Here is a 27,593-nt window from a genome sequence, read left to right as displayed (position 1 = left end):
GTGTTTAAAAAGGAATCCGTGTTCTGTCTGAATGTTCTGAGGTAATTATTTTCAGATGCTACAGTATTTTAAGCCTAGAAAAATCTCACAAACATTTTAAAGACATTTTCTTTATTTTTTCAGATGGTCAGGATCATTCACTGCCTCCTGTCTCTTATCATAAAAAGAAGTTGGCAAAGAGACCAGGATACATGAGACCACAAGCTCCGCAACAGATAAAATTTCAGCCTCCTGCTCACTGCAAGCCATTCAACCCAAAGGGGCTTGACCATGGCAGAAAGCATTGTGAAGACTTCAAGAACTGCTCTCTGCACAGACTCTGCAAAAACGACTTTGAATTCTTACATTGTAATTCATCTGTAAACAGTACCATAGTTACCACCACTGTGGTAACAACATCGACCACGGCTGGAAATATGACAGGAAGCCTCAGAAATCTATCAGATCTCAGGATTCAGCCGTCAGAAAATGTAATTCTGCCAGTTTGTCCTGCAGCTGCCACATGTAAAAGAGACTTCTCACCTGTGTGCAGTTCAAATACATGGCAGACTAATCTACTAGCGACAACGTGGGAGACAATCCACGGTGCTAGAGTAAAGGAGCCAAAGAAAATGTACACTTTGGATCAGAAGGAAGTGAATAATAACTGTGTATATAACAAAGAAGTCACTTCTTACTCATCCAGTACTTGGGATAGCTTTAATTCAAGTTTCAGCTTCATACAGCTCTCACTGAACTCAAGTTTTGAAAAAAGTGACACTGAAGGCCAGTCAGATGGCAAGGCAACAGAACACACTCTGGAAACAAATGCAACAGGACAAATAGAAAATGTTAATTTACATGAACCAGGGGAGAGACTAAGAAGTTCACATAAAGACGTAGGGGCTTCATCTTGCATTTGTAGGCATGGTGAGGATTATCAGTGTGCAAGAGAGACCATAGTGAAAGATAAATTGCAGGATTGTGAGATGGTATCTCTTTTGGATACAGATGCAGCATTTTCATGTTCCACAGATTCCTCAGATGCAGCATCTGCTGGTTCTTCTGTTACTTCAGGCTACGAAAGTAGCTTTACTGTTAGTGATCACAACTGGGACACCCTGATGAGGAAATATGAACCGGTGCTATTGGACTGCTTGGTTGGGAACCGTAGTACATTAAAGGTTGGTAATCACACTGTTTGTTCATGTTCGTTTGGTGCTGTGGATTTTTAGACAAATCAATCACTGGGCTGTTGCAGAAGACAGGAAATGTCTGGCTTTTGTGGCTTTGAGGCATTTCTTTATATGGATTTACAGCAGCATAGTGCATGGTTAGAAATGAGAGAGAACCACTACTCTGTTTCCTTTTCCCAATTTCCTTCTTAAAATAACCAATTTTAATCTGTCTTGTAATGGTTAAAATTGCAATTTCAGCAGAATACAGTAATCTTCATTTCCTTTCATAATAAGCTGTGGTGTTTCTGTATTAAACAGCTGACACTTCCTCCCAGAAGTGGCTGTATTTTGTTGATGGATGAAGTGACTGGTATTAGTGTGTGAGGGGCCAAATTCTGGCATGGGTTGTGCAGTTGAAACCAGAGGCCCACACGGGGGTTATTGTTGTCCCAGTTTTGAAGAAACTAGATCCATGTAGACATTGCTCTGCAGGTCTTCCCTATGTAGCACCCTGAAGGGCATTTTGGAACAAGGCTTACAAGTCAAGGGGTATGGTCAACTCACTTGAATACATACGTTGCCTGACCTAGTCTCACAACTTCCTGCTAGATTAATTTTGTACCGTGGATTAAATGTGGGACTGAAGATGGCCAGAAATCAGGCTCACAATAATGCTGCTTTTGCAGCTTTCGTATGTGCTCACTAAGAACAATTACTTTGGTTTCAGGTGTGGAACAACAGTGTGGCAGTATTCATTTAGGATAAGTGCCTGTAAGTGTAAAATGATATTAAGCTTAATCAAAACGTCAGGGTTGGGTCGGAAAACAACTCAAATCTTTCGGGGTCAGGTCAGCTCTCCTTCTGCTTGTAGGGATGGTGCTTCAGCAGTTGCGTGTCCTGCTCCTGCTGGCCGTCGCCACCTTGCTGCGCTGTGTGCACTGTGGAGCGACTGAGCAAAGTTGTTGCAGCACCTCTCTGCAGACCACACAAAGGGTGGTGGCCATTAGGAATGGGGAAAAATGGATGCTGCTGCACTGACCCCACAGGAAGTAGGCGGTGGCAGCACTGGCTCAGGTTCAGGGGAAAAGGTCAGTGTCAATCTGGAAAACAACTCAACCTTCCTGGGGTCAGGTGGGCTTCGGTCTAATTTCGGTCCAGGTTAGGCTTAAAAATTAGACCCGAGCAGACTTCTGTTGTAGGGGGAAAAAAAAAGCATCCAAACCCACTCGCGAGTGCCCATTGTTGTAGTTAAACTTACGTTTTTGTATTGATACAGATAAAATCCTTAATGTTAAGGCTTCAGAGGCTTCAAGAAAAAGCAATAGAGGAAGATGACTATGATAAAGGTCAGACTTTTTCATTATTGTTTTCATACCAGTTTCAATCTGTTTTCTTTCCCTTTTTAATTTTGTTTTACAATTGCTACGCTACTGTGATTGGGTAATGGTGACAAAAGTTCAGTGAGCATGTGGTTTGTATTATTTATTATGCAGTACAATGAGGGATAGAAATTAAAGAAAGAAGTAGGTCAGCAGCAGGTAGCACAAGAAACAATGCAACAGTTTATTATATTGAGCCACCTCACAAGGCAAGTATCCACCATCTGGATCAGATACCTTTAAACAGCATGACTTAAAAATACAAAAATGAGTGAAAGACTTAAATGGGGCAAGGAGGATACTGATTGCTGATGAAGGATAATTTTCTGTTCACCACAATTAGTCACCACAGTGCAGTGAAGACCATAAATAGAAGTGAGGTCAGCAACTTTAGAACACAAGTTGGAACACCAGCTCTTATAAATGTTAATTGTGCCAACTTGAAGGACAAGCTGAATATCCACCAAATTGAATCAAATAATCTCAAGTAAAACAATCTAAGATTGCAGTATGCATTGTTATTGTCTATGAGAAGATACAGCTGCTGGTGAATACTCTATATTTAAGAAATGCTTGTCAACTTACGTGCTTTATAAATATTGTATAATGTGTTGTATATACATCTGAGTATGTGTGCATGTGTAATTAAATGAAAAAAACTTCAACACAGGTTACCCAGTGACAGCTTATGCCCTTCCAGAACAGAGTTCAGCAAAACTCAAAATTTTGAAAATCAGGAAATAGAGTTAAAATAAATGCTTAACTCTGCCCTGTGAAGCTGCCAGTAGTCACTGGGAATTATCTGCATCACTCCCGCTGCATTCACTGGGTAAGTCACAGCTGCATTGAATGGTGGAGGAATAAGTTGGAAGAGCTGTGATTGTGATCTGAGGAGATCTGAGTCCGAGTCCCCCTATGTGTGCTATCAAAGGAAAGAGTTGCTTGTGTACCTTGAGCCTCCAGCATGCATCGTTTCAGTACAGAATTCTGTAGGTTGGGTCATTAGCAGGGCACTGGGGTCTTCATGCCATGGGTATTGTCAGTATTGGGATATTAAAACAGTCTGTGGATTTAATGATAGAAAGGGCAAAGTGTAGGTTAAGTTGATATCCTGTGCACAAGTGTGAAGGGGCTGTAAAAGGGTATGAACTGGTTGTTAAATTTTACAGGTATGGTGTTCTCTTGGGGGAATAGGCTCAGTGTAGGGGACGTTTAGGTAATGCCTGTCCTTTACAGTGAAAAGGCAGAGTGGGAAAGTGCATGTTATGGGCATTGTGGGGCATTGGTCAAAGAGGGCAGAGTTAAAGTTGCGGGCGTGTTTACCATAACTCTATATTGTCTGGATTTCAGAAGTTTGAGTTTGGTTGAACTTGATGTTCTGAAAGGGCGTGGGCTTTCACCAGGCCACCTTAACTCTGCACTAATTATGTGTTTTGCCATTTCATTTCCTGTTTTTTTTAAAACCAAGAGACATGATTGTTGGTCAAAGTTAGAGGTTGTTAAGGCAATTGTAGTTGTCACCTAGAGTTGCAGCTGATATGCTACTGTATCTAGTTTATAATCAAAAGACCTGGCTTTTTTATAGTGCTTTTCATTACTAGATCTCAAGGAACTTTACATTATTATCTTCATTTTACGGATGGGAAACCAAGAGATAGAGAGGTGAAGTGACTTGCCCAATGTCGCTCAGCAGGCCAGAGGCAGAGCTAGGAACAGTTCCAGTCCAGTGGTCTTTGCACTAGGCACATGGTTGCTATGTGATTCCTCGGTGCTCCTCCCTCCTCCAGTACATTTTCTTGTAGTGGAATGCGGATAATGGTCCTGCTTTGAACTGTTTCTAATTTGTAGTTGCTAACAGGGCTGGTGAGAGAAATCTCATCCATTGTCTGTCCCCCAAAACCATGACATTTTAATTACAAAGTTGTCCCACTAGCTTTAAGCGTGTGAGAGAAGATTGGTGTCTGTCGCGTGTTCCCCACCACATCTGCCATACCATTTCCTGCAACATGTAGCCTCCCCACCTCTCACTAACATTTCCAGCTTCCTTTTCTATCCCATTCAGCCATCAGCATGTAAGAAGTTGCTTCTTGCTGTCTCCTGCTCTGTGCTGCTACACACATGTATTATAAGCAGCAACTTAATGGAGGGCTGCACATGTTATGGGAAGATCCTGGTGCACAAATGGGGGCAGAGTGGGGCTCAGACACCCCTGGAGAGGCAACTCCCACCCCCAAGATTCCAGCTCTCATGGGGAGTAAGGAGAAAGGCCCATTCCCTGCTACTCACCCCCATATCAGTTTCCCAATGTCCATCCCCTACCATCCATCCCCATTTATCCCCCTCCCCTTGATGAAGCCCCAACTCCCTTTCCCCCGTTTCCCTTCACTCTTTTTCTCTGCCAGCAAGCATTCATGTCTAATTTCTTTTACAAAAATACTTTGATTCAATCCTTCCCCCCCAAAACAAAACAAAACCCCAACCTCTGACAGAAACAGATTTTAGCAATATGGCATCCGGCCTTTTCCAACATTCTGCCCAAAGTGGGACTCAGACTGACAATGACTGGGTCAGGTTCCTTCCAAAGACTATTGCTTATCTCCTTCAGTATCCAGCTGGTGTGAAACTTTGAAGGCTAACAGTCCTGGTAACTTCTCTGTCCATACATGCTCAGTGTAATACGTTATGTGCCTAACTGGAGAAACAAACATTTTGAAATAACAATTTAATTTGATTTCCCCCAAAGGGCCATGCACGCTGTTGGAGTAACGCCTGAGCGTTGGCCTCCCTGGTTTGATCTCTATCTGTGAGGAAAAAGAGGTTGCCAGAATCTGTCAATTAAAAAAAAAAAAAAAAAAAGCTGTGCCCCCCCCCCCCCCAGTGCTGTATCTCAAAACTCCCTTGGTCAAATGGCCCCAAATGTGTATCACTAATAGACCACTGTGCTTCCATGAGACACACCAAATTTCAAGGCAGTGAGTAACCACATAGGTTTTAAAGTACTTAGAAGAGTTGAGCTTTAAACAGAAAGCTGGTCTGAACCTTAATTATAGCTGAACTTTTGTTCTGCTGTAATAAGCATTGGGTACTGTCAGGTAATTTTGTCAATAATTTTTCATTTTCAGGGTTTGAAGTGGGAGGGAGATAGTCTTTGGTAAAGAGGATACTATTTTATGTCCCGATCAAATTGGGTCTAGAGTTGACTAAACTATGAGCTGCAGAAAATCACCATTTCTACCTGTTTAATTTATTACCCATTTTCCAACTTCTGTTGCAATTGAGGCTTACAAATGAGGCAGGGATTCTGCAGACAACCGTTTCCTTCACTGCACAACATTGCCTCATTTACTATCCATTCCATGCAATGAATGAGGGAATGGCCTTTGGAAAAAATATGTAATCATGTAATTGAAGTCTGTGGGTAAAATTCTCAGAGCTCCTATTCCATTTTAAAAGTTACTTAGTGACTTAGACACTTAAGAACCTAAATCTCATTGACTTTAAATCAGACATAGGCTTTTCAGTGCCTAAATTACTTTTGAAAATGAAACTTACTCCTAAGTCACTTAGGTTTTTTTTTTTTTAAATGTTACCCTATACCAAAATGCATACGTATGTATACTTAATTCTAGCACTTCCTAACTTGTGAGTTCTTGACCTACTTTATCTCTTGTGGGTCTTTGTTCCTCTTCTGATGCAATATTCAGCCAATTTTTATGAGTACTTTTTATCATTTTCCTAACATCTGAGCTGACTTCTCTAGTTTTTTCTTTGTGAAATGCACATTGCTCATCTCAAGGGAAAGACTCTGAGAATGTATGGTGTAGCAAGAAGAATTAGAACTGTGACCTCTCTTTCTCTTTGTGAGGTGGTGTTCTTTCAGTTTTGCTTTTAGAAACTACTTTGTATCCTACTGAGAGTAGCAAAGTCATACCTGGTGAAAAGTTAAGTTTTAAAACTTATCAAAGAGCTGATGGATTTATTTAGTGCCAATTTCTGTCTAAAATGTCTGAAATCTGTTTTTTTCATGCATTTTGTTAGAAAGGGATGGAGATACTGAACATCTATTACTAGAAATGTGATGTAAAAATGTAAATAGGTATGAAAGGGAGAAAAACTGAAACAATGCATACAGTGCTTTGAAGGTATACTATGATTTAATAAAAAATATATCTGGGGTTTTCTTTGTGCATGTAGTGACTTTTCTAGTCAAAATCAGAACTGCCATTCAAGTGTATTGAATAGCCTGTAATATTTGCCACATAGGGTTAGACCACTGCTGGTCCATCTAGTCTGGGGATTTTCAAAGGAGGAGGAAACTGCGGTGTAGTGCAGTTAGTCAGCTGTGCAATGCCATATGGGCGTGCGTGTGTGTGTGTGTGAGAGAGAGAGAGAGAGAATGAAGGATTTGAGCAGGTGATCAACGTATACCCTGAAATATGAAATCTGATTACTGCCATAATTGTTATGGTTTGCATAACTGCAAATGTTATCACTCTTTTTAGGATTATTGAATCCTCTTCAGCTGCAGTAATAGACTATTGCTAAAACAACAGATTTTCAAACTTATGGTGCTCACCCTTTAAAATTCCTCTCATCCTGCAAGAAGGGTTTTTTTTTGTTTTTTTTAAAAGGAATACAATGGTAGGAAATCTCTACAGTACAGGAGGAATTCTAAAGGCCTGGGACTATGGGTCTGTACTCTAAGCTTTAGAATCATGCAGTTTTTCTTCTATAAATAAGATGGTATAGTGACAGCCAAGGAAAACATAGTGATTGTATATGGAACAGAAAAAAGCCAATCTTTATTTAAAAAATGAGCAGAAGTTATTTGAGGAAACAGGCACAATTAATTGAATTTTATAGAAAAAGATGCTAAAATGAGACTGAAGGACCAAATAATTGCAAAATCTTGCTTTTGACACCTCCTCTCTTTTCTACTTCTCCACCCCTTTAATTACTATAGTTTTTGACAAATTATGGAAATTAAAATGTAAATTGAATGAGATCTATGCTGCTGGGAGGTGAAATGACTTTTCTATTCAAAAGCACTCTATTCTCCTTTGTGTTTTTATCTACTACCGTTACCCCAGACAAAAAAAGTATTATATAAACATATATTGTTAATGGTGATACAAAAGGAAAGTGCTTGCCCTTGATTCCCTCTAGTGAATGTCAAGATACTTGAAAGTGGAAATTAACAGTAAACCCTAAATGTTCAATGAAATGATGGTATAGCCATGAAACTCACTTTGGCTTTAATGGATGTTTGTGCAGCCACAATTCTCCACAAATTTGAAAAAGTAGATTTGAATATCTTTTAGTATTATTTTCAATAAACAGAGGTCCTAGCACAATGCTACATATATAGTAGTGCCAAGCCTTTTTACATAGTGTACTTTCCCTTGTACACAGACGTATTTCCAACACAGATACTTCCCCCTGTGGTATTTCTTTGTCAAATGCATATTCAGTTAGATGGATCACCCCTGCTCCCTGTTTAATTTTAAATATAAAATGTAAAATATTAGGATTTATTACACCTTTTATTACCTGCTATACAATCTATGTGGTTAAATATAATGAAATGTCTCATTTGTTTCTGTATTTACTTACAGTCTCCTCTTGATGGCCACATTACTGTATTTTTTCCAAGCAGGTATAATGCCCTGGGAATGTGATAACAGCATTTTGCCTTACATAGCATATAGTAGAAATTGGTCTGTTCTCCATGGATCGCTTGGAGTGTTGTCATGGCTCATTATTCATGATGGTGCTTGACAGCTCCAAGGTTAAACATGCCGCTGAAAAAAATAAAAGCAGCACATTTTTGTGTCTATGGGAGTCGGGCTTGCAAGGGTAGCAGTATAGGCTTTTTTTGTTTGGCACAGTTGCATGTCTAAACATTTAAAAACCCTTTTATTTTCCTTTTTTAGCTCCCAAGAGCTCCTGGAGTAATTTTCATTGCCCTCAGTAGCACCAGGTGCTGGGGGCAGACTGTCTGACATGAAGTGTCAGGGTCAAGTCTGCTGCTGAGCTCCACATCAGCTTGTGTAGCCAGTTGTTACTTCAAAATTAACTATGTACAAATAGTTTAAAAAATAACTGAATCTCATCCATGCAGGAATGAGAACACACAGACTTCCTGCTTGGAACTGGTGGAAAATGCTGACTTACCCTGCAGAACTAGGTTCTGTTGGGAGTCTGGATTCTCCAAAGCAGGTAGTATAACGGAATAGAACAATTCTTCGCAGAACCATTGTGCCAACTTGAATGTAGAGAACATACAACATATGTCATGACAGAATCTATCCTACCTCTGCAAGCATAAATATTACGGTAGGTATTTTTTTACATAGTAACCTATGAAGCCTTCAGCTATTTTAGCTTATAAATTAACAGGGCTTGATAATATAAGCTGGTGGGTTCTCTCACTGGCTGGTGCACCAAAGAAGACTGTCCAGCCATGTTGTTCCAGTTTTTTCTGTTAAGGGTGTTTCCCTAAGAGCCCCTCAGTGCCAACTAGTAGAGGGCAGTCAATACTGTAACTCGTATCAGGCTGGACACACTCACTACCCCCAATGCACTGTTGTAATATGTATCTAAAAGGTGTCATATAAGGTCTCATGTGAAAACTGATCATATGATGGACCCAAAAATCATTGTGTGATGTGTCTAAGTTTTATATATAGGGCCCCTACCAAATCCACAGTCCATTTTGATCAATTTCACAGTCATAGGATTTAAAAAATCATACATTTCATTATTTCGCCTATTTAAATCTGAAATTTCATGGTGGTGTAATTGTAGAAGGTGTTGGGGGGGTGCAAGGTTGTTGTAGGGGGGGTTACACCTTTACTTCTGCGCTGCTGCTGGTGGCGGCACTGCCTTCAGGGCTGGGCAGTTGGAAAGTGGCAGTTGCTGGCTGGGATCCCAGCTCTGAAGGCAGAGCCGCTGCCAGCAGCAAGGGTGGCATGGTATGATATTGCCACCCTTATGCGCTGCTGCCTGCAGAGCTGGGCCCTCCGTCAGCAGCTGCCATGCTCCAGCTGCCCAGCTCTGAAGGCAGCAGCAGAGAAGTGAGGGTGGCAATACCATACCCTTACTTCTGCACTGCTGCTGGTGGAGTGCTGCCTTTAGAGTTGGGCGCCCGGCCAAAAGCTGTTCTCTGGCCACCCAGCTCTGAAGACAGCACAGAAGTATGGGGGGCAACACTGCTACCCCCTTAAAATAACCTTGCAACCCCCCTGCAATTCCCTTTTGGGTCAGGACCCCAATTTGAGAAACGCTGGTCTCGCTCATAAAGTCTGTATTATATAGGGTAAAAGCACACAAGACCAGATTTCACGGGGCGGGAGGACCAGATTTCACGGTCCACGATGTGTTTTTCATGGTAGTGAATTTTGTAGGGCCCCAGTTATATTTGTGTGATTAAAATGTGCTTGGGAGGCAGTGCATAAATCAGGCCTGTTCTAGACAAAGCAATGTGGATTCACCTGTCTGACTGGCTTGATTACAGGCAAATAGTGAAAGTACATTTATATGTGAGGTAAACAAAGCAATTAAGCTAACAATCAACAGAGGAGAGAGTTTAGTGAGCCCACTGTGGGTTTGAGTCTGCTGCACCCCCAGGAAGTCTTCCTGGCTTTTGAGACAGACAGTGGACGTTGGAAAATATAAAGGGGAGCAAAATCCATCACTTAGGAGATGTAGGGAACAGCACCCTCTGAGCCTGTGAAAGTTGTATTCTCTTGACTTGAGGGGCAGGAGTTGCTGATAACTTGCTGTAAGTTAGAAGCTGTTTTCGGCAAAGATGTAACTTCCTAGAATTAAGTTTAGTCACTAGAAAAAGCGTGTTTTGTTTTGTTTGTAACCATACTTATCTCTTTATCTCTTGCTTAGTATCACATAAATCTCTGTTCTTTGTTAATAAACATATTCTTAGTTTTACTAGAAACCATTTCAGTTCTATTATATTGAGATATAAAGTGAGTCCTCAGCTAACCTAACAGGCTCGTGTGTACACTGTCTCTTTGGAGGTACAGACTTAATAATTTTCGTTGTGTCCAGTGCGAGGGACTGGACACCACAAGGGATCTTGGAAACTGGGGTTCACTGATTGATTGTTACCTGCAAGGCAATGTTTGGATTGGCAGAGTCTCAAGGAGTTTGCTGGGGAGACAGATGGGTATGACCGGGAACTGACACACAGTCTAATCTCCTATAAAACTCACTCTTGCTAAGGCAAAGGGATAACACAGTGGCTTACAGTTCTGGGTGTCCTGAACAAAATGTCACACAGGGCTTAAGTTTAATTTATCTACTTCTGCAGGCCATCTGCCTGGAAGTCAAGGAGAGTCTGTCTGTTCTCTTCTCCTTATTAGCATGGTCTCAACTCTCCTTAAAGGACCAATCACCCTTTGACAGGTAGTGTCAGTACTTGGAAGATTCTAGTCCAAGGAATTCATAGGTGTTGCTTATTAAGTAGCTGCTACTCTTTCTTATGCAGCAGCACTGAACAATGCCATGGTATGCTATTAGAGAGTGCTTTTAGCAGCACAGCACAGTATTCCCTGTTAGAGGAAATCTAAGATAGAGGTCTTGAGCACTTAAGTTCTGATGTCACTTTTTGCAAGAGCAGAGGTGGGTTAACCCCAATCTCCTGGCCAAGTTATTACTTGGATAATTACATTCTGCCTTCCTAAATTTCTCCCTGTAGTTTAAATTGGATAAGGCGTTGAAATAGATCTCTATGTCTGTATATATGAGTCATAGTTTTGTACAAAACATATGAGCCAGTTTGATCTTAAGGTATGTAATTTTTGTTGGAAGAGCTGTTTACAGCTGAGGGTGAGCAAAATCCACGTTTTATGTATTGTTTTACTAATGGCCTGAAAGGGACTGTCTCAGTGGCGTAGCCAGGTTCTAACATCAGGGGGAGCTAACACATAAAAAAAGGCGCCACCCGCCGCCATATCAAATTACTAGTTACATACTTTTAAATTTGTTGTACATATTTATTCTGTACTTAAAATAAAAACACAAGAATGATATTGTTTTATAGGTACGTGTGTTATTTTGCATTTAAAATATAAAAAAGGTTTTGTCTTTATTTTTTGATTTTATATACAATTCTGTAAACCTTTTTTATATACAATACTGTAAACCGCATGAGAGAGACAATCGGACAGAGGTGGGCAGGGTCTGTTGGGTGTTCACATGGGGGAGAGGGGGTGGGGGGCTGCACTGGGAGACTCTCCAATGCAGCACCTAGCCACGCTGGCTCTGTGCATCATGAGGCCACTCGGGAAAAGGAGACAGCAAGAGAGAGAGAGGCCGAGGAGGAGGTGCCCTTCCCCTCCCAGCTGGGTCTGGGTGGTAATATCTTTTTCAAACGTCCCTATATGCTTGAGAATGAAAAAAGATCTTTAGTACTGTATAAGATGTCCAGTCAAACAAGGTTATTAGGTAAGGGGCTTGTGACACAGAAGGGACAGACCTTCTGGCACAAGAGCGAAACAGATAATCTTGGGATCATGTGGCTTAACACTGAGGTAGCAGGTTGAAAGCAATTTGTCTTGGGGTTTGTGGGCCAAAAAAGGCTTCCTGTTATGTAAGATTTTCAGGTATATTAAGTAGTGCTTCGTATTGTAGGCTTAAAAGCAACGTGGAGATACTTTTTATAATCAGCTAGGCAAACTTTCTTTGACTCTCCTTTCTTTCTCTATTTCTATAATTTGCCAGCTAAATCTGTTTTTTCTTAAGAAAACATGCATGGATCCTGTTTTTCTTTAACAAATATAAATTACTTTGAAAAGGAAGGAGCTGCATGGTTTCCAGTTTCGTAGATGACAGTGAGATCAATAGGGGAGATTAAAAAAAAATTAGTGCTCATGAAAAGTATGACTAGAGAGTGAGCTATACTGTCCACCAAACAGATACAGCACAAGTAGCAGCCATGTAAACTTTTCAACCCTGTCCCAGAAATTGGCCTCTTTTTAAGAGACCAGCTCTACAGGAGAGGTAGAACTTCAGTGTCCATATCCAGTCAGGCTTTCACTTTCCTGCTGAAACTACCAGCTAGGATACCATATTGCAAACACTGAGGATGGCTTCAGATAATTAAGTTACATTGCGGCAACCAATTCATTTTATGTAGGGTGCAAAGGAATCGTCCAGATGTTACTGACTATGTGTCTGTCAGTCTGGACAGGATTTGAACCAGTAGTGACTTAAAGGGATAGCTCAGTGGTTTGAGCACTGGCCTGCTAAACCCAAGGTTGTGAGTTCAGTCTTTGAGGGGGCCACTTAGGGATCTGGGACAAAATCAGTACTTGGTCCTGCTAGTGAAGGCAGGGGGCTGGACTTGATGACCTTTCAGGGTCCCTTCCAGTTCTATGAGATAGGTATATCTCCATATATTATTATTATTATTTATTATTTAAGGTGAAAAGCTCCTTATCCCACTTTCAGTCCATTAACTACCTGCCTCATCATCATCATCATGGCAAATCCCAAAGGGACGTGGTCTCATTAGGTGGTCTGGTTGTATATTCAGTTTATCCATCACTGGCAATATTGTTACGCTTCCGAAGCTTTTGATGCCTGTGTGATTGCCACCTGTGCAGCGACAGTCCTTGGTACACACACTTTGGAATTCATTGGTTTTCCATTTTAATAATATGTCCATACCAGAAAAGCTGCCGAACCTCAATCAGTGCTGATGTAGATGGTTGCTGGGTTCATCTTAAAATAATCTCATTTCTGATCTTGTCCTGCCACTTCATATGGAGCAGCTAATGAAAACAATGAGAATCTAAAACATCAATCCAGTGTTTTTTCAACCTTCTTCAGTGCATGCATTTCATTTCTGTATCATAGAGTTGGTGTAACTATTGTTCTTAGATCTGGAGCTTCATGGTGAGCTTGATGTCTTGACATCTCCTCAGAGGCTGCTGAAGGGCCTGGAACAAGGTAGCAGCTGCTGCTATATGAGTGTCCAAATCTTTCAAGTGTCCAGTGCAGAATTAACCTGTCTAGATGGAATATCAACCAGGCAGCAACTGTAAAATACTTGGGCAGTGTTATAGAATCAAAGAAATGTAGGGCTGTAAGGGACCTCGAGAAGTCAAGTCCAGCCCGTTGTGCTGCACCAGGACCAAGTAAAGCTAGACCAACCCTGACAGGTGCTTGTCCATATTGTTTTTAAAAGCTTCTATTAATGGGGACTCCACAGTGTCCCTTGGAAGCCTATTCCAGAGCTTAGCTACCCTTTAGTTACTAAATTTTTCTTAGTATCTAACTTAAATCTCCCTCGCTCCTGATTAAGCCCATTACTTTTTGTCCTACCTTTAGTGGACATGAAGAACAATTGATCACCGTCCTCTTTATAACAGCCCTTAAGATATTGGAAGACTGATACCAGGCTGCCCCTCAGTATTCTTTTCTCAAAACTAAACATGGCCAGTTTTTTCAACCTTTCCTCATAGATTTTCTAAATCTTTTATCATTTTTGTTGCTCTCTTCTGGACTCTTTCCAATTTGTTTGCATACTTCCCAAATTGTGGTACCCAAAATTGGACACAGTACTCCAGCTGGGGCCTCACCAGAGGCAGTGTCAGCCCATTGGGGGCCCTAAACAGGAATATTTTTGGCCCCCCAAACACATACTAAAAAAGTGAATATGGGCCCCGCTTAAGATGCTTGGGGCCCTAAGCAAATTTCTTAGTCTGCTTATGCCTACTGCCGACACTGGGCCTCACCAGTGCCAAGTAGCGCAAACCGTTACTTCCTGTGTCTTATATACAATACTCCTATTAATACACCCCAGAATCATATTAACCTTTTTTGCAGCTGCATCACATTGATGACTCATTCAGTTTGTGGTCCACTGTAACCTCCAGATCATTTTCAGCAGTATTACCATCTAGACAGTGTGACAGACCCAGAGCAGTGGGGTACAGGAGTCTGGTAGAGGGCAAATATACTGGTCACTGGATGAGTAGTTTTCTGTTCCCTGAGTGACCAGAGCAGGGGCTGCACTAGAGTAATCAGGAACCTGCTAGAACCAATTGAGGCAGACAAGCTGATTAGAACACTTGCAGCCAATCAAGGCAGGCTAATCAGGGCACCTGGGTTTAAAGAGGAGCTCATTTCAGTCAGGCGAGGGGAGCCAGAGGAGAGGAAGTGCATGTGAGGAGCTGGGAGCAAGAGGCACAAGGAGCTGAGAGTGAGAGGGTGTGCTGCTGGAGGACTAAGGAGTACAAGCATTATCAGACACCAAGAAGAAGGTCCTGTGGTGAGGATAAAGAAGGTGTTTGGAGGAGGCCATGGGGAAGTAGCCCAGGGAGTTGTAGCTGTCATGCAGCTGTTACAGGAGGCACTATAGACAGCTGCAATCCACAGGGCCCTGGGCTGGAACCCAGAGTAGAGGGCGGGCCTGGGTTCCCCCCAAACCTCCCAACTCCTGATCAGACACAGGAGGAGTTGACCCAGACTGTGGGGAAGATCACTGAGGTGAGCAAATCTGCCAATAAGTACAGGACCCACCAATGTAGAGGAGGAACTTTGTCACAACAGTTATTCTCCATTTGGTAGTTGTGCATTTTATTTTTCCTTCCTAAGTGAAGTACTTTGTATTTTAGTGAATTTCATCTTGTTGCATTCAGACCAATTCTCCAATTTGTCAAGGTCATTTTGAATTTTAAACTTGTCCTCCAAAGTGTGTGCAACCACTCCCAGTTTTCTGTCAGCTGCACATTTTAAAAATATACTCTATACTCCATTATCCAAGTCGTTAATTAAAATATTATATAGTACTGGACCCGGGATTGACCCCTGTGGGACCCCACTAAATACGCTCTCCCAACTTGACAGCAAACCATTGATAACTACTCTTTTTGAGTATGGTCTTTCAACCGGTTATGCACCCACCTTACAGTAAATTCACTGAGACCACATTTCCCTAGTTTGCTTATGAGGTTGTCTTGAGGATCGGTGTCAAAAGCCTCACTAAAATCAAGGTATATCACATCTACTGCTTCTCCCCCATCCACTAGGCCAGTAATCCTATCAAAGAAAGGAATTAACTTGGTTTGGCATGGTTTGTTCTTGACAAATCCACGTTGGCTGTTCCTTAAAACTCTATTATCCTCCAGATGCTTACAAATTGATTGTTTAATAATTTGCTCCAGTATCTTTCCAGGTATTGAAGCTGACTGTTTAATTCCCCGGGTCTTCCTTGTTCCCCTTTTTAAAGATAGGTACTATGTTTGTCCTTTTCCAGTCTTCTGGGACTTCTCCCATCCTCCAGGAGTTCTTAAAGATAATTGCTAACTGCTCTGAGATTGCTTCAGCTAGTTCCTTAAGTACCTTAGGATGAATTTCATCAGGCCCTGCTGACTTGAACACCTCTAACTTATCTAAATATTCTTTAATCTGTTCTTTTCCTATTTTTGACTTGCATTCCTTTCCTCTGGTTGTCGATATTAATTATGTGTGAGTATCTGGTCATCAACCTTTTTAGTAAAGTCTGAATAAAATAGGCATTAAGCACTTCAGCTTTCTTGATGTCATCAGTGATTAGCTCTCCTTCCTCACTAAGTAGAGGATCTACACTTTTTATTTTTCTCTTGCTCTTAATGTATTTAAAGAACCTCTCTTTGTTGCCTTGCTGGGTGTAACTCATTTTGTGCCTTGACCTTTCTGATTTGTCCCTACATACTTGTGATGTTCTTTTGTACTCCTCCTTATCAATTAGATCATTCTTCCACTTTTTGTAGGGTTCCTTTTTGATTTTCAGGTAATTGAAGAGCTCCTAATGGAGCCACATGGGTATGTTACAATTCTTCCTAACATCAGAATCGACAGTGCTGCGTTATAATCTTGAAAGAGGTCTAAACGCATATGGCAGTGAGCAAAAGACTTGCAAGTAGAAGTGTCGAGACTAATTCCCCACTCTGGCACTTCAAGTGCAGAAGGTGGGGGCCCGCAACGATTCTAAAAATTAATACTGGCCACTCTATTAAACTCCCAAGGTTGACACTTTTCTCTGACCTTGGATGGGTAGATGCTGCCATCACCCAAGTAAAGAACCCCTTTGAGAGCCCAGGAAGGCGCACTTGGGAATTCCTTTCTGTGGGGTACTCTCAATCCCTTTCACCCCTCCCTCCAGGGAAGAGTTGAGAAAGAAGAAAAAAGGAAATCAGCTCTTGCCACCAGCTAATTAAACAACATGTGCACAAACCTATTAAGACACACAAATCCAATTCTGTTCTAAAATAAGGTGAATTTTATTAATAAAAAAAGAAAATACGTCTGGGAACTCAGGCTATTGCTAGATTTTTTTAAAAGAGCAACTACAAGGATTAAGCATCAAGAATATCTTTGTTGAGGTCCAGCTTAAAGGTACAAGCAAAACAAAAGCACCTGGGGTTAGCACAGAGGAATCCACAAGCCATAACAAAATAAAAGGGATAAACCTAATCATGTCTTCCTAGACATTTCCTGATCTACTTACATATCTGTGGTTTTAAATGAATAGTTTCTAGGTATGATACTGATGATTTTTTTCATACCTGGCCCAAGCTTCTTACCGCATTGCTCTGTCTTTTCCGCCTCTCCCTAGGAGAACAACAACAGACAGAAAAAAATGGAGTCTTGTTTCTATTTTCAAAAGCTTTAGCCTTCCCATTGGCTCTTTTGGCCAGGTGCCCACTCACTTCCTTTTACCTATGCATAGCAGTGAGATTTTTTTTAACCCTTTACAGGTAGAGCAATTAGAGAACAGCTACTAAGAGGGATTTTATAGCTACTGGCTGGCTGGGTGCCCATAAAGGGGAGCTACCCCCCATTCATTTATCACAAGAAGTCAGTATCTATGAATCTTAAATTATTGGTTTAAGAAGAGTGAGCTGGAAAACATAATTTGTTCTTGAAATTGCATTTTGAAAGACACACGAGAAGGGAAACAGATCATCCTTAGGCATACGCAGCATACACAGCTGCATAGGGCACCTGAAAATTTGGGGCACCCGCGGGTCTTAGTGTCTACCCTGACTCTTCCTGCAGGATCCCACCACAGCAAGCTGCTGCAGCCTGGTGAGTCTTCCTTTGGAGGGGATCTAGTACTTAAAAGTGAAAAAACCGTCCAGCCTGCCAGACCTAGGGTATGTCTTCACTACCAACATTAAAGCACTGCCATGTGTGGCTGTGTAGTCGGGGCTGTAAAAAATCCCACCCCCACCAGGGGAGTAGCTACCAGTGCTGAAACTTGCATTGCTCAGAGGCATGTTTTTTCACACCTCTGAGTGAGGAAGTTTCAGAGCTGTAAAATGGCAGTGTAGACAAGGCCCTATTAGCACAACATTGAAACTGTTAAAGAGCCATTCAAGTGGTAATGAAGCCATTTAACAGTCATTTGCCAACTCCCAGGTATATACTATCAGTTTCTGAATTTACTGACAAAACCAGTTGTGGATTACTGTAATATTTACTCAGAACATATTAGTCTACAGGACTTTAGTTTAAAATTTGCTTTAAAAATATTTCATTAGCGTGTTGCTGAAGATTATAAAATCACATCTCTAAAAAAATCCTTGCATATATTTTTAGATGCACAATCTGAGTATTCATTTTTAGCCTTAAATGCTTGGATCTTCAGACATAGTTTTTTTAAATAAATCCTTCAAAAGTCCACCCAGATCTAAAATACACATGTGAGCCTGGGCTGCCGTCGGGCATAGGGGCACCAGTTTAATAATACGGCATAGGGCCCCATAAATTCTAAGAACGGCTCTGAAGGGAAGGAAACAGCAGTAAACCGCCCCCCCCCCAAAAAAACAAAAAAGTATTTAAGGCCTGATTATCAGAGGTTCTGAGCACCCCAAATTTCAGTTGAAGTCAGAGGGAGCAGCAGATGTTCAGCACCTTTGAAAATCAGGCCCTTAAAGTTTAATGTCAACAGCAACAAAATAAATAAGGGCATAAAGTGCATCAATATTTATAAATCTAGGTGGATAATGATTCCCCTTGAGTTAATCCAGATTTGGAGTCTTGGATGCAGTATTAGGTACCAAGCCTAAAGGATATTTAAGGCTAAATTGAGGGCTCAAAATACCGAAAGAAATCTTGAAGTTCTTGAGGTTGTGCATATAAAACTGATGGCAGAATTTGCCCTGTTTTGTGTGGGTGCTGGGGTGTGGAAGAGGGCATGAAGTGCCCTAGGAGGGTGCCTAACTAATGCACTTGGTGGCACTTCACAGCCCTCATGGCATGAAGTCAACTGGTACTGAAGCATATCCAGATTTACTGGCCACTGTGCATTTGCTGTGCTTGGTGGCAGATGCTGTACTGGCTGCAACTTTCTAAAATATTATTGTGGGTGAGTATTATCCCCAGTGCCTCTGAGCCATGGTGATCTGTAATGACAGCATGATTCCTGAACCTTCCACATGGTCACTACTGTTCAGTTTTCCCCACCCCTGGAGTTCATTTTAGGTGAGTTAGGGCAGGATTTTGTTCTTGGTGTTTTAGGGCTTGTCCACAGCAGTTGAACCACTGTAACGCTTCAGTGTAGACCCTACCTATGCCGATGGGAGGAGTTATCCCATCAGCATAGGCAATCCACCTCCCCAAAAGGCAGGTAGCTAGGTTGACATAAAAATTCTTATATTGACTTAGCCCTGTCTACGTGAGTGTTAGGTAAAAAGCAAGTCCTTACTCACCTCTCAGCACCAAGTTTCGTATGAGTTTATGGGGGCTCACAATCTGTCAGAGACCAGACACCAACCCCATGATCACAAACACCACACTTCCTCCTTAGCTTAAAAGGGCTTGTAAAAGTGTGGCAAAGTTATTAGGGGTGAGCATCAATACACAAACAACAGTAAAAAACAAAATTAAAAGATCATAATATAATCAATCAATCAAGATTCTACAGATAAACAAAAAAAAAAAAAAAAAAATAAAAAAAAAAAAAAAATGGGGAGGAGAGGGCTAGGGGAGGGAGGTCATGAGTAGTTCAGGCTTTGATTAAAGATTAAAAGAGAAGAGTTTGGAGACAAGTTAAGTGGTTTAGCTCACATGAGGACCTACGTTGGTTTAACAGCACAGCTCAAGGGATCTAGATTTTTTCACACTCCTGACCAACATAGTTAAACGGACCTAATTTTCTAGTGTAGATCAGGCCTTGCTCCCTCACTTTGGAAAGCATTCATAGATTTTTCTTCTTCTTCTGGATGTTAGCTAAGGGATCATAATGGAAGCTGCTTTAGTCATACAGTATCTTGCCTAAACCATCCAGCCTTAATATTGCCAGGAGACTCTTTCATTTTGTGAGATTCTTGTGCTCCCTCTTCCTTAGTTGTGGCCAAGACTACCTGTTGTGCTAGAGTTGTTTGAAGGGGGGAAAAAAAAGTTTGCTGAAGTTTTAGCATCTCTTCTGCTTGGAAGCTGACAATACACCCAGCCATATACTGCCTAAAACTGACACCCCGGGTGACCCCAGTCTGATAGTAAAGCTGTATGTCCCAATTCATGATGCAGCCACGTTATTCTCAGCCTAGACAACCTTATAACAACAACCACCACCACCACAACAAAATAAGCAGTTCTGTATAATTTAGTAGACTTCTTGCTGAATTTTTTTTGGGGGGAAGACTAGCATTCCGAGGTGTAACTTACAACAATTAATGTTGCCATTCAAATGGACAGTGCCTGCTGATGGAACAACATTGCCCTCCAGTTGCCCAGCTGGTCTTTTAAACTTAGACTTTCAAAAGCATGTACCAGATTTCTGTGAAATAGGAATGTCTCATCCCACTGATATTTTAGAGCAGTGTTGAAGGATGAGTAGGGTTTCTGTGATGGACTGATTGATGTAGTGTTTAGTTGCACAGGAGAAAAGGCAAAATGGCCCAATGTAAAAATGAAGGCTTCCTTCAGCAAGAGCGCAAGCCAGGGATCAAATTAAGTAAAGACTAAACTTCCTGGAATGTTACAAGAAGCTTAATTCACCTCAGCGTCATTTTAGAGAGTAAATGTAAGGAGCCTAAACATTTGGCCCTTTCAAGCATCTAACACAGAATCTTCCAGCTAATGCCCTGCTGGTTTTCCACTGTCTAGGGAATTGCTGCTGGCAGTTAACCATGATAAATCAGCAGGAGATTCCTCCAGAGAATGCTCACAGGATTAACTGCTAGCAGCAGATGTGGGGTTGCTGGCTGCATGGGAGAAGGCTTTAACTCTTGGTTTACCAGAAGCTGTGCAGGATTCATCCGTCTTTGAACTATGATTATATCAAAGGTATCATGCACAAATCCCAGTGGTTCATATAGCACTGTACAAAAGCCTAATGAGACTAGAGTGCTGTGGAGTGTGTATTAGAGAGAGAGCACTAATGATTTGGAAAAGTACAGAAGAGGGCAACAGGAATGCTAAAAGCCCTTAAAGATTATAATTAACGCTACGTTTTAGTCATGGGTATTTTTAGTAAATGTCACAGACGGGTCATGGGCAGTAAACAAAAAATTCACGTCCCATGACCTGTCCATTACTTTTACTATATACTCCTGACTAAAATTTGGGGATGGGGTGTGCCCAGGGGCACTGCAGGTGCTGGGAGGGGCATGGTGTGGGTGCTGGGGGGGGGGCAGTGGCAACGTGTGGCCCAGCACCCTTGCTGGTGCTGGGGGGCGGGCTGGGAGGTTGGCAGGGCTGGCAGGCTTCCTGCATGGCTCCACACCTCCTCCCTCCCCACCCCAGCAGCATAAGAATTTGGGTGTGGGAGGAGGCAGGAGTTTGGAGGATGGGACAGGGTGAGGTGGGTTCTGGGCAGCACTTACCTGGGGAGCTCCCCAAAAACAGCGACATTCCCCTTGCTCAGCTCCTAGGCGGAGGTGTGGCCAGGCAGCTCTGCACACTGCCTCTGACCGGAGCACTGACTTTGCAGCTCCCATTGGCCAGAACTTTGACCAATGGGAGCTGCGGGGGCGGTGCCTGCAGGTGGAGGCAGCGTACAGAGCTGCCTGGCCACGCCTCCGCCTAGCTGCTGAGTGAGGGGGATGTTGACACTTCCAGGGAGCCCCCCCAGGTAAGAATTGCTCAGAGCCCACCCCACCATCTCCCATGCCCCGGCCCCCTCCCACACCCAAACTCTGCTGCTGCTGGGGGAGGGAGGGGGCGTGGTGGTCTGAGACTGCCCGAGCAGTGGCTGGAGCGGCTGGCACTGGGATGGCCTGAGCTGCTGTCGGGCCAGGCACACTGGCCGCTGTAAAAGTCACGGAGGTCATGGAAGGTCACGGAATCCATAACAAACTCACAGCCTTAATTATAATCATAAGGCGACTTTTATACAGAAAATTAATTAAGAGGAGACTTAAAAATGTATGCGGTTCTGCAAAATATATAAATACACAGGTGAATCAGTTTCCATCTATTATGTAATTTTAAACAAGACCAGGCAGTAAAGGAGTTCAGTTTTTTTACCCCTGGAAGATAACTAGTGTACATAATGGATGAACAAAGAAGAAGCTCGGTGACAAGGTTGTCACAGTACAAGGGACCAGATCAGTGAACTCTGCATGACTTTTTTCCTAGAGTTGCAGCCTTGATGGTTATTAAATGAGAAAACTGAGTGCCACTCACACTGCTCCAAAGCAAGGTAACATGGTATACCATGAACTTGGTAGAACAAATGAATAAACTCTTTAATTGTAAACTAAATTTCACTCTCTAGGCTTACAAAAGTAACAACAAGAGGAATTAAATCTTACTAAACTAAAAATGTTGGATTCAATGCAACTAACCTGTGAAGAAATATAAATACAGTATCTAAATACTGAACAGTCCTCTCTTCAACTCTCCTCATATTTATTATCTAGACTAGGATTTAAAGGCATGTAGTGAATATGTATTGGCTAACGTGTTCTGTAAGTCTAGTAAAGACAAAGCACGCATGCTAAGCTGCTTGAGTGAAAGCCTACATGGGAGCCCATGATTTAATTCAACCAGTGTAGTACCTGCAAGTCTACACTGCCTTATCTACACTAGATCTGTAAACACACATAAGCTAACAAGTGTTTAAAACAAGACTTTTAAATCTGAGTGTAGACAAGGCCATAGGAACAGTTTGGAGGTGTTTTATTTCTCAGTCTTGGCTGTCATGTCACAAGACAGTCAGGTAGGGTTAATCTTGGATTGTAGGTACATTTATTAATTAATTAATTTCCTCAGTTAAAATGTTTTCATTTCTGAGAGTAATGATAGAAAAAGAGTAGCACGGATCACTTTATATGGCAATATTCCACCACAAAGGATGATGTAGGGCAGAGTTAATGCATTTAGATAGACTGTCCAATCTTTTAATTAAATCATGCAGTATCTTTATTTAAAAAGAAAAAATGCAGAATTGGGCAATGAAAGAAAGGGGAGGTGGTAGTGATTGGATCAGAATAGTAGCTGATATCAGTGTCAGGTTCATTTCAGGTTTTATATTTTTTATTTATTTTTGCTATTGTAGGCTTTTGGGTTACCCTAGTTACTGAAATTATGATCAGCAAAAGAGTTCTATGAGAAAGTAATTCTAGGTCAGCTAGATGCTTGAGCTTTGAAGCTGCTACTGATTTGGAATTTTAAATTTATTTTACTGTTGAGAGGTACAAATTTGACTTGTGAAATAGTTATGGCTTTCTATAAAGTAATTGACAGATATTATAGTTATAAAATTATTTATTGGAGGATTACACTAGCTAAGTTTCCAGATGCAATGGGCAAGGAGTCAGGAGGTTTTCATTTGAAGTAGCAGGAAGTTGAGATGAGAGGAAAAAACATACATACAAAATAAAGTATCACTGTTTGAAAATAAGACTATATAACCTTGAGAAACTGAACTGAAAATCTGAAATATAAATGTGTTTAGACTTAGGTTATATCCATTAGGTTGATGGATTTCTCCTTATCTCATGGAGGCAAAAGAAACTAAGACTTCAGACAATGAATCATTTTCATTTTCCTCTTCAGTATGGCTTATTCATGGTTTTTCTTATCCATGGGAAAATCAGTTGGGCAACCTCTCCACATTTGTAAAATAGTGCAATTTTTGAATGAGCAACATCACGGAGAAAGAAATATAAACCTTACGCACAAGAACTAAACAAATTCTGTTTGATCTGGCTTTTTGTTCAGGTCAGAAGAGCTTTATGCTTTTAAAGAGAAGTTTTAAAAAACACTTAGCATTTGGAAATTAATTTCTTTTATCATATCAGATGACTGTGAAATGCTCTTGTCTAACTTAAGGCATGTTTACGCATACGTGCAGCATGTCTGGTGAAGACACTCTATGCTGATGGGGGAGAGCTGATGGAAATAAAACCATCTCCATGAGCAGCAGAAGCTATATCTGCAGGAGTAGTTCTCTCGCTGACATAGCGCTGTCCACACTGGTGCTTATGTTGGTGTAACTTATGTCATTCAGGGGGGTAGTTTATTTATACCCCTGAGTGACATAAGTTCTGCCCACATAAGCTATACTGTGAACCTAGCCATAGCCTTAGAATTTTTCAAAATATCAACAGAAAACTTGGCTCTGTATTTTCATATTTCACATTCCAATTTTTTTTGTCTATTTCACAATTCTTTTGCATTTACTGTCTGGGATTTATTAGATTTCACTAATACATATACTAACTTTTTTTTTTGGGCAAGATTATTCAGAAGAAATACGTTGGCTGATAGTTTAGCAGGTAGTCTCTCCACAACCTTCCTTTATTCTTGTGTCTAATAGAGAAGCCCACCCCCCTCTCTGGGCTTCAGAGCCTGAGTCCCAACATCTAACACTGCTATTTTTAGCACTGTAGCGTGAGCCCCATGAGTCCAAGTCCATAGACCCAGGCTCTGAGATTCACTGCTGCAAGTTTTTGCTTGCCATGTAGACGAACCTCTCTGTCTTTTTGCTTGTTTGGATGTAAACGTGATAACTTTTGAATGCTATATCTGACCAATTTGAAAATGTCAGGGAATGTTCCAGAGACAAGGTGGGCGAGGTAATATCTCTTACTGGACCAGCTTTTGTTGGAGAAAGAGACAAGTATTCAAGCCACACAGAGCTCTTCTTCAGTTCTGGAAAATGTACTCAGAGTGTCACAGCTAAGTACAAGGTGGAACAGACTGTTTAGTAGAAGTAGTTAGCACATATTTCAAGAGACCATTCAAGGTGAAGTGGTCCATTAACCTCTCCAGTCACGAGGGAAAAGGGAAAAAAAAGCTGGGTGGGAGTGGCTTATATATTGTTGTAATAAACTATAAATCCAGTGTGTCAGATCAGTTCATGATTTTAGTAGCTAGCAAAGTTACAAATTTAAGCTTGTCTTTTGAAGGTGTTGTGCAGGTTCCCTTGTCTCTCTAGTATCCTGGGACCAACATGGCTACATCACTACTGCATACAGGGCATGTTTCAGTCACAGTGGGCAGAACCCTACTGATTTCACTGAAACCTGGAAGAAGTGAAAATAGAGGATTCACTGAGCCCCTGGAATCTGTGTAGCTGTAGCACTTCAGTGAAGATACTACTGTGCTGACGGGAGAGCATCTCCGGTTGGTGTACTTAATCTGCCTCCCCGAGAAGCGGTACTATATGGGGGGTTAGGTCGCTATAACTATGTCGCTCAGAGATGTGGATTTTTCACATCCCTGAGCGATGTAGTTATACTGATTAGGTCTGTAAGTGTAGACCTGGCCCCAACAACTTCAACCAGCTCTGCTGTTAACTACAGATCAAAGAACTGGTTGATATGGCAGCCATTATCACATTCCAACAAAACAATACCTGCCACATCACCTGCCTAACATCCCAATACAATTTAAAATGCTGACACCGTGTGTGTGTGTGTGTGTGTGTGTGTGTGTAAGTAAATGGGGGGCCACATGGAGTCCCACCCTGAGGGTGGGGAGAATGGGGAGGAATGAGGGGCACACAGAGCCTCTGGCATAGGGGAGGATGAGGGGTAATGGTATGGAAGGAGGAAATGTGGTGTACACAGAGCCCATGGCAGGTGGCTGAAGGGAGCATGGCGGGGGCGGGGGACATAGAGCCCCCAGCGGGGCGGGAGGTTAGACCCTGGCATATAGGGAATGGGGGACAAACAGAGCCCCGGGTCTGGGGAAGGGGATAAGGGACTACAAAGAGTCCCTGAAATAGAGGAGAGTGGGAGCTTGTGGGGAATGAAGGGATGTAAGGAGCCTCTGGTGTGTGCCTGCAGAAGCAACTTAAGTGCATGACGTACTCCACTCCCCAGTTAATCAGATCTCAAATAATCATGAGACTGGCCACAAAATCATAAGATTTTATAAAAAAGATTAAATCTTGTTATTTGATTTGTTAGATTTCTGAATCCTCCCCTGCCCACTCCCAGTGTGTGCATGACAATTAGTGTTCCCAGCTTTCAAAAATTTATAGTGAGGTGATTTTGGCCCCTGCTGCAGGAGCTCTCAGGAGGTTTCAGCTGTGATTAAGGCCCTATTGTACTAGGCAAAATGTAAACACTTAGCAAGAGACAGTCCCTGCTGTGAAGAGCAATTTAGTTGTAAACATAGTGGTGGGTTAGAAGTTGGAACTGGGACTCATCTTGTATAGGGGCTATCCAACATCTATTAGATGGGAACAATTCTTCATCCATACTGAACTGGACTGGGCAGGATTCAGACTGTGAAGTCTAGATGAAAGGCTCTATAACCCATTAGTGATGCTGTGAGGCACCCAGTGCCCTGTAAATGGTAATGTTATACCTTTGAAAATGAGGCTTGCTTTCTGGAGAGAGCCTTTTATTAAATCAAGTTCGGATCTCTTTGCAGTTTACACAGGGAGGGTCTGGAGGACAGGCAGGCATAATCTCTCCCGGCTCACAGGAGATCTACCATGCCCTATTCTTAAAGAGACAGCTCACGTTAACAAATAAAAATGCAACAGTACTTACCCGACTCCTCCAAGCCTTTGCACCGCTTCTCGGGGGTGCGGAAATTACGGTTCTGTATTGTAGTTTAAATGATTCATTACTCAGAGTTCTGTATTAATATGCCTAGTAAGGAATCTATTTGTCCTGAATCTTTTTTGTTGTCTGTATTGTTACAGACAAACTTGCTGACAGGTATTATGAAATAAATGACGAAAAATAATTGAAACTGGTGTGATTATATTGTGTCATTTTGACAAATAAAATATGCAGAATTTTGCAGAATTTTAAAATACTGTGCACAGAATTTTTAATTTTTTTGTTGCAGAATTTTATTTTTTTTCATGCAGAATTCCCCCAGGAGTAACTGTAAACCCACGCTCCTTCTTTCTTATCTCTGATTCCAATGACCCAGCCCAGTGACCCTTCTGCTCCCACTGCTGTCTTTTTGCCTCCCTTTTGACCTACCTTCAAAAACACCCTGTGCAGCTACCCATTCCTTCCCTTCCGACTTACTTGCTGCTGATTGAGACACACACTATCATCTTCCAGTGTATGCTCTAGTGTGATAGGATGACTGGTAGCAGTTTGCTGCACTGTAGAGGTCTGACTGGTGTTGCACATTGCTGCAGAAGTAATCAAGAGAGCTAGAGCAGCATCAAACCCAGTTGGCCTGTAGTATCTGCACAGCAATTAGGGAGCTCAGACCAAAAAAATCTTCCCTTCACATAGTTTATACACAAATAATTAATACGGCTAGCTGACTTGGAGAAAACAAGATCCGAAGTCCATTTTACCACTTTCCTCCAGAATTTGGAGAAGTTTGGGTCCAAATTTCATGGCTAGAGCCTATCTCTAATGTATTAGGTAAATGAGGAGAGGCTGAGGGAACTGGGCTTGTTTAGTCTGCGGAAAAGAAGAGTGAGGGGGTATTTGATAGCAGCCTTCAACTTACCTGAAGGGGGTTCCAAAGAGGATGGAGCTCAGCTGTTCTCGGTGGTGGCAAATGAAAGAACAAGGACCAATGGTCTCAAGTTGCAGTGCGGGAGGTCTAGGTTGGATATTAGGAAACACTATTTCACTAGGTGGGTGGTGAAGCACTGGAATGGGTTACC

General features: G+C 41.8%; 1 protein-coding gene across 1 annotated transcript in view; it reads left to right on the top strand.

The window, feature by feature from the left end:
* Positions 1 to 27,593, top strand: part of DISC1 (DISC1 scaffold protein) — a 345,826-nt gene that overhangs the window by 39,681 nt on the left and 278,552 nt on the right. The window contains 2 exon segments of the mRNA XM_039530205.1: positions 124 to 1,163; positions 2,434 to 2,503. Coding sequence (XP_039386139.1) covers positions 124 to 1,163; positions 2,434 to 2,503 — 1,110 coding nt within the window.

This window comes from Mauremys reevesii, linkage group 3 (assembly GCF_016161935.1).
Source record: "Mauremys reevesii isolate NIE-2019 linkage group 3, ASM1616193v1, whole genome shotgun sequence".
In the NCBI taxonomy this organism is placed as follows: domain Eukaryota; kingdom Metazoa; phylum Chordata; order Testudines; family Geoemydidae; genus Mauremys; species Mauremys reevesii.
Note: the sequence above shows the minus strand (reverse complement) of the source record. Positions and strands in the feature narration are given on the sequence as shown.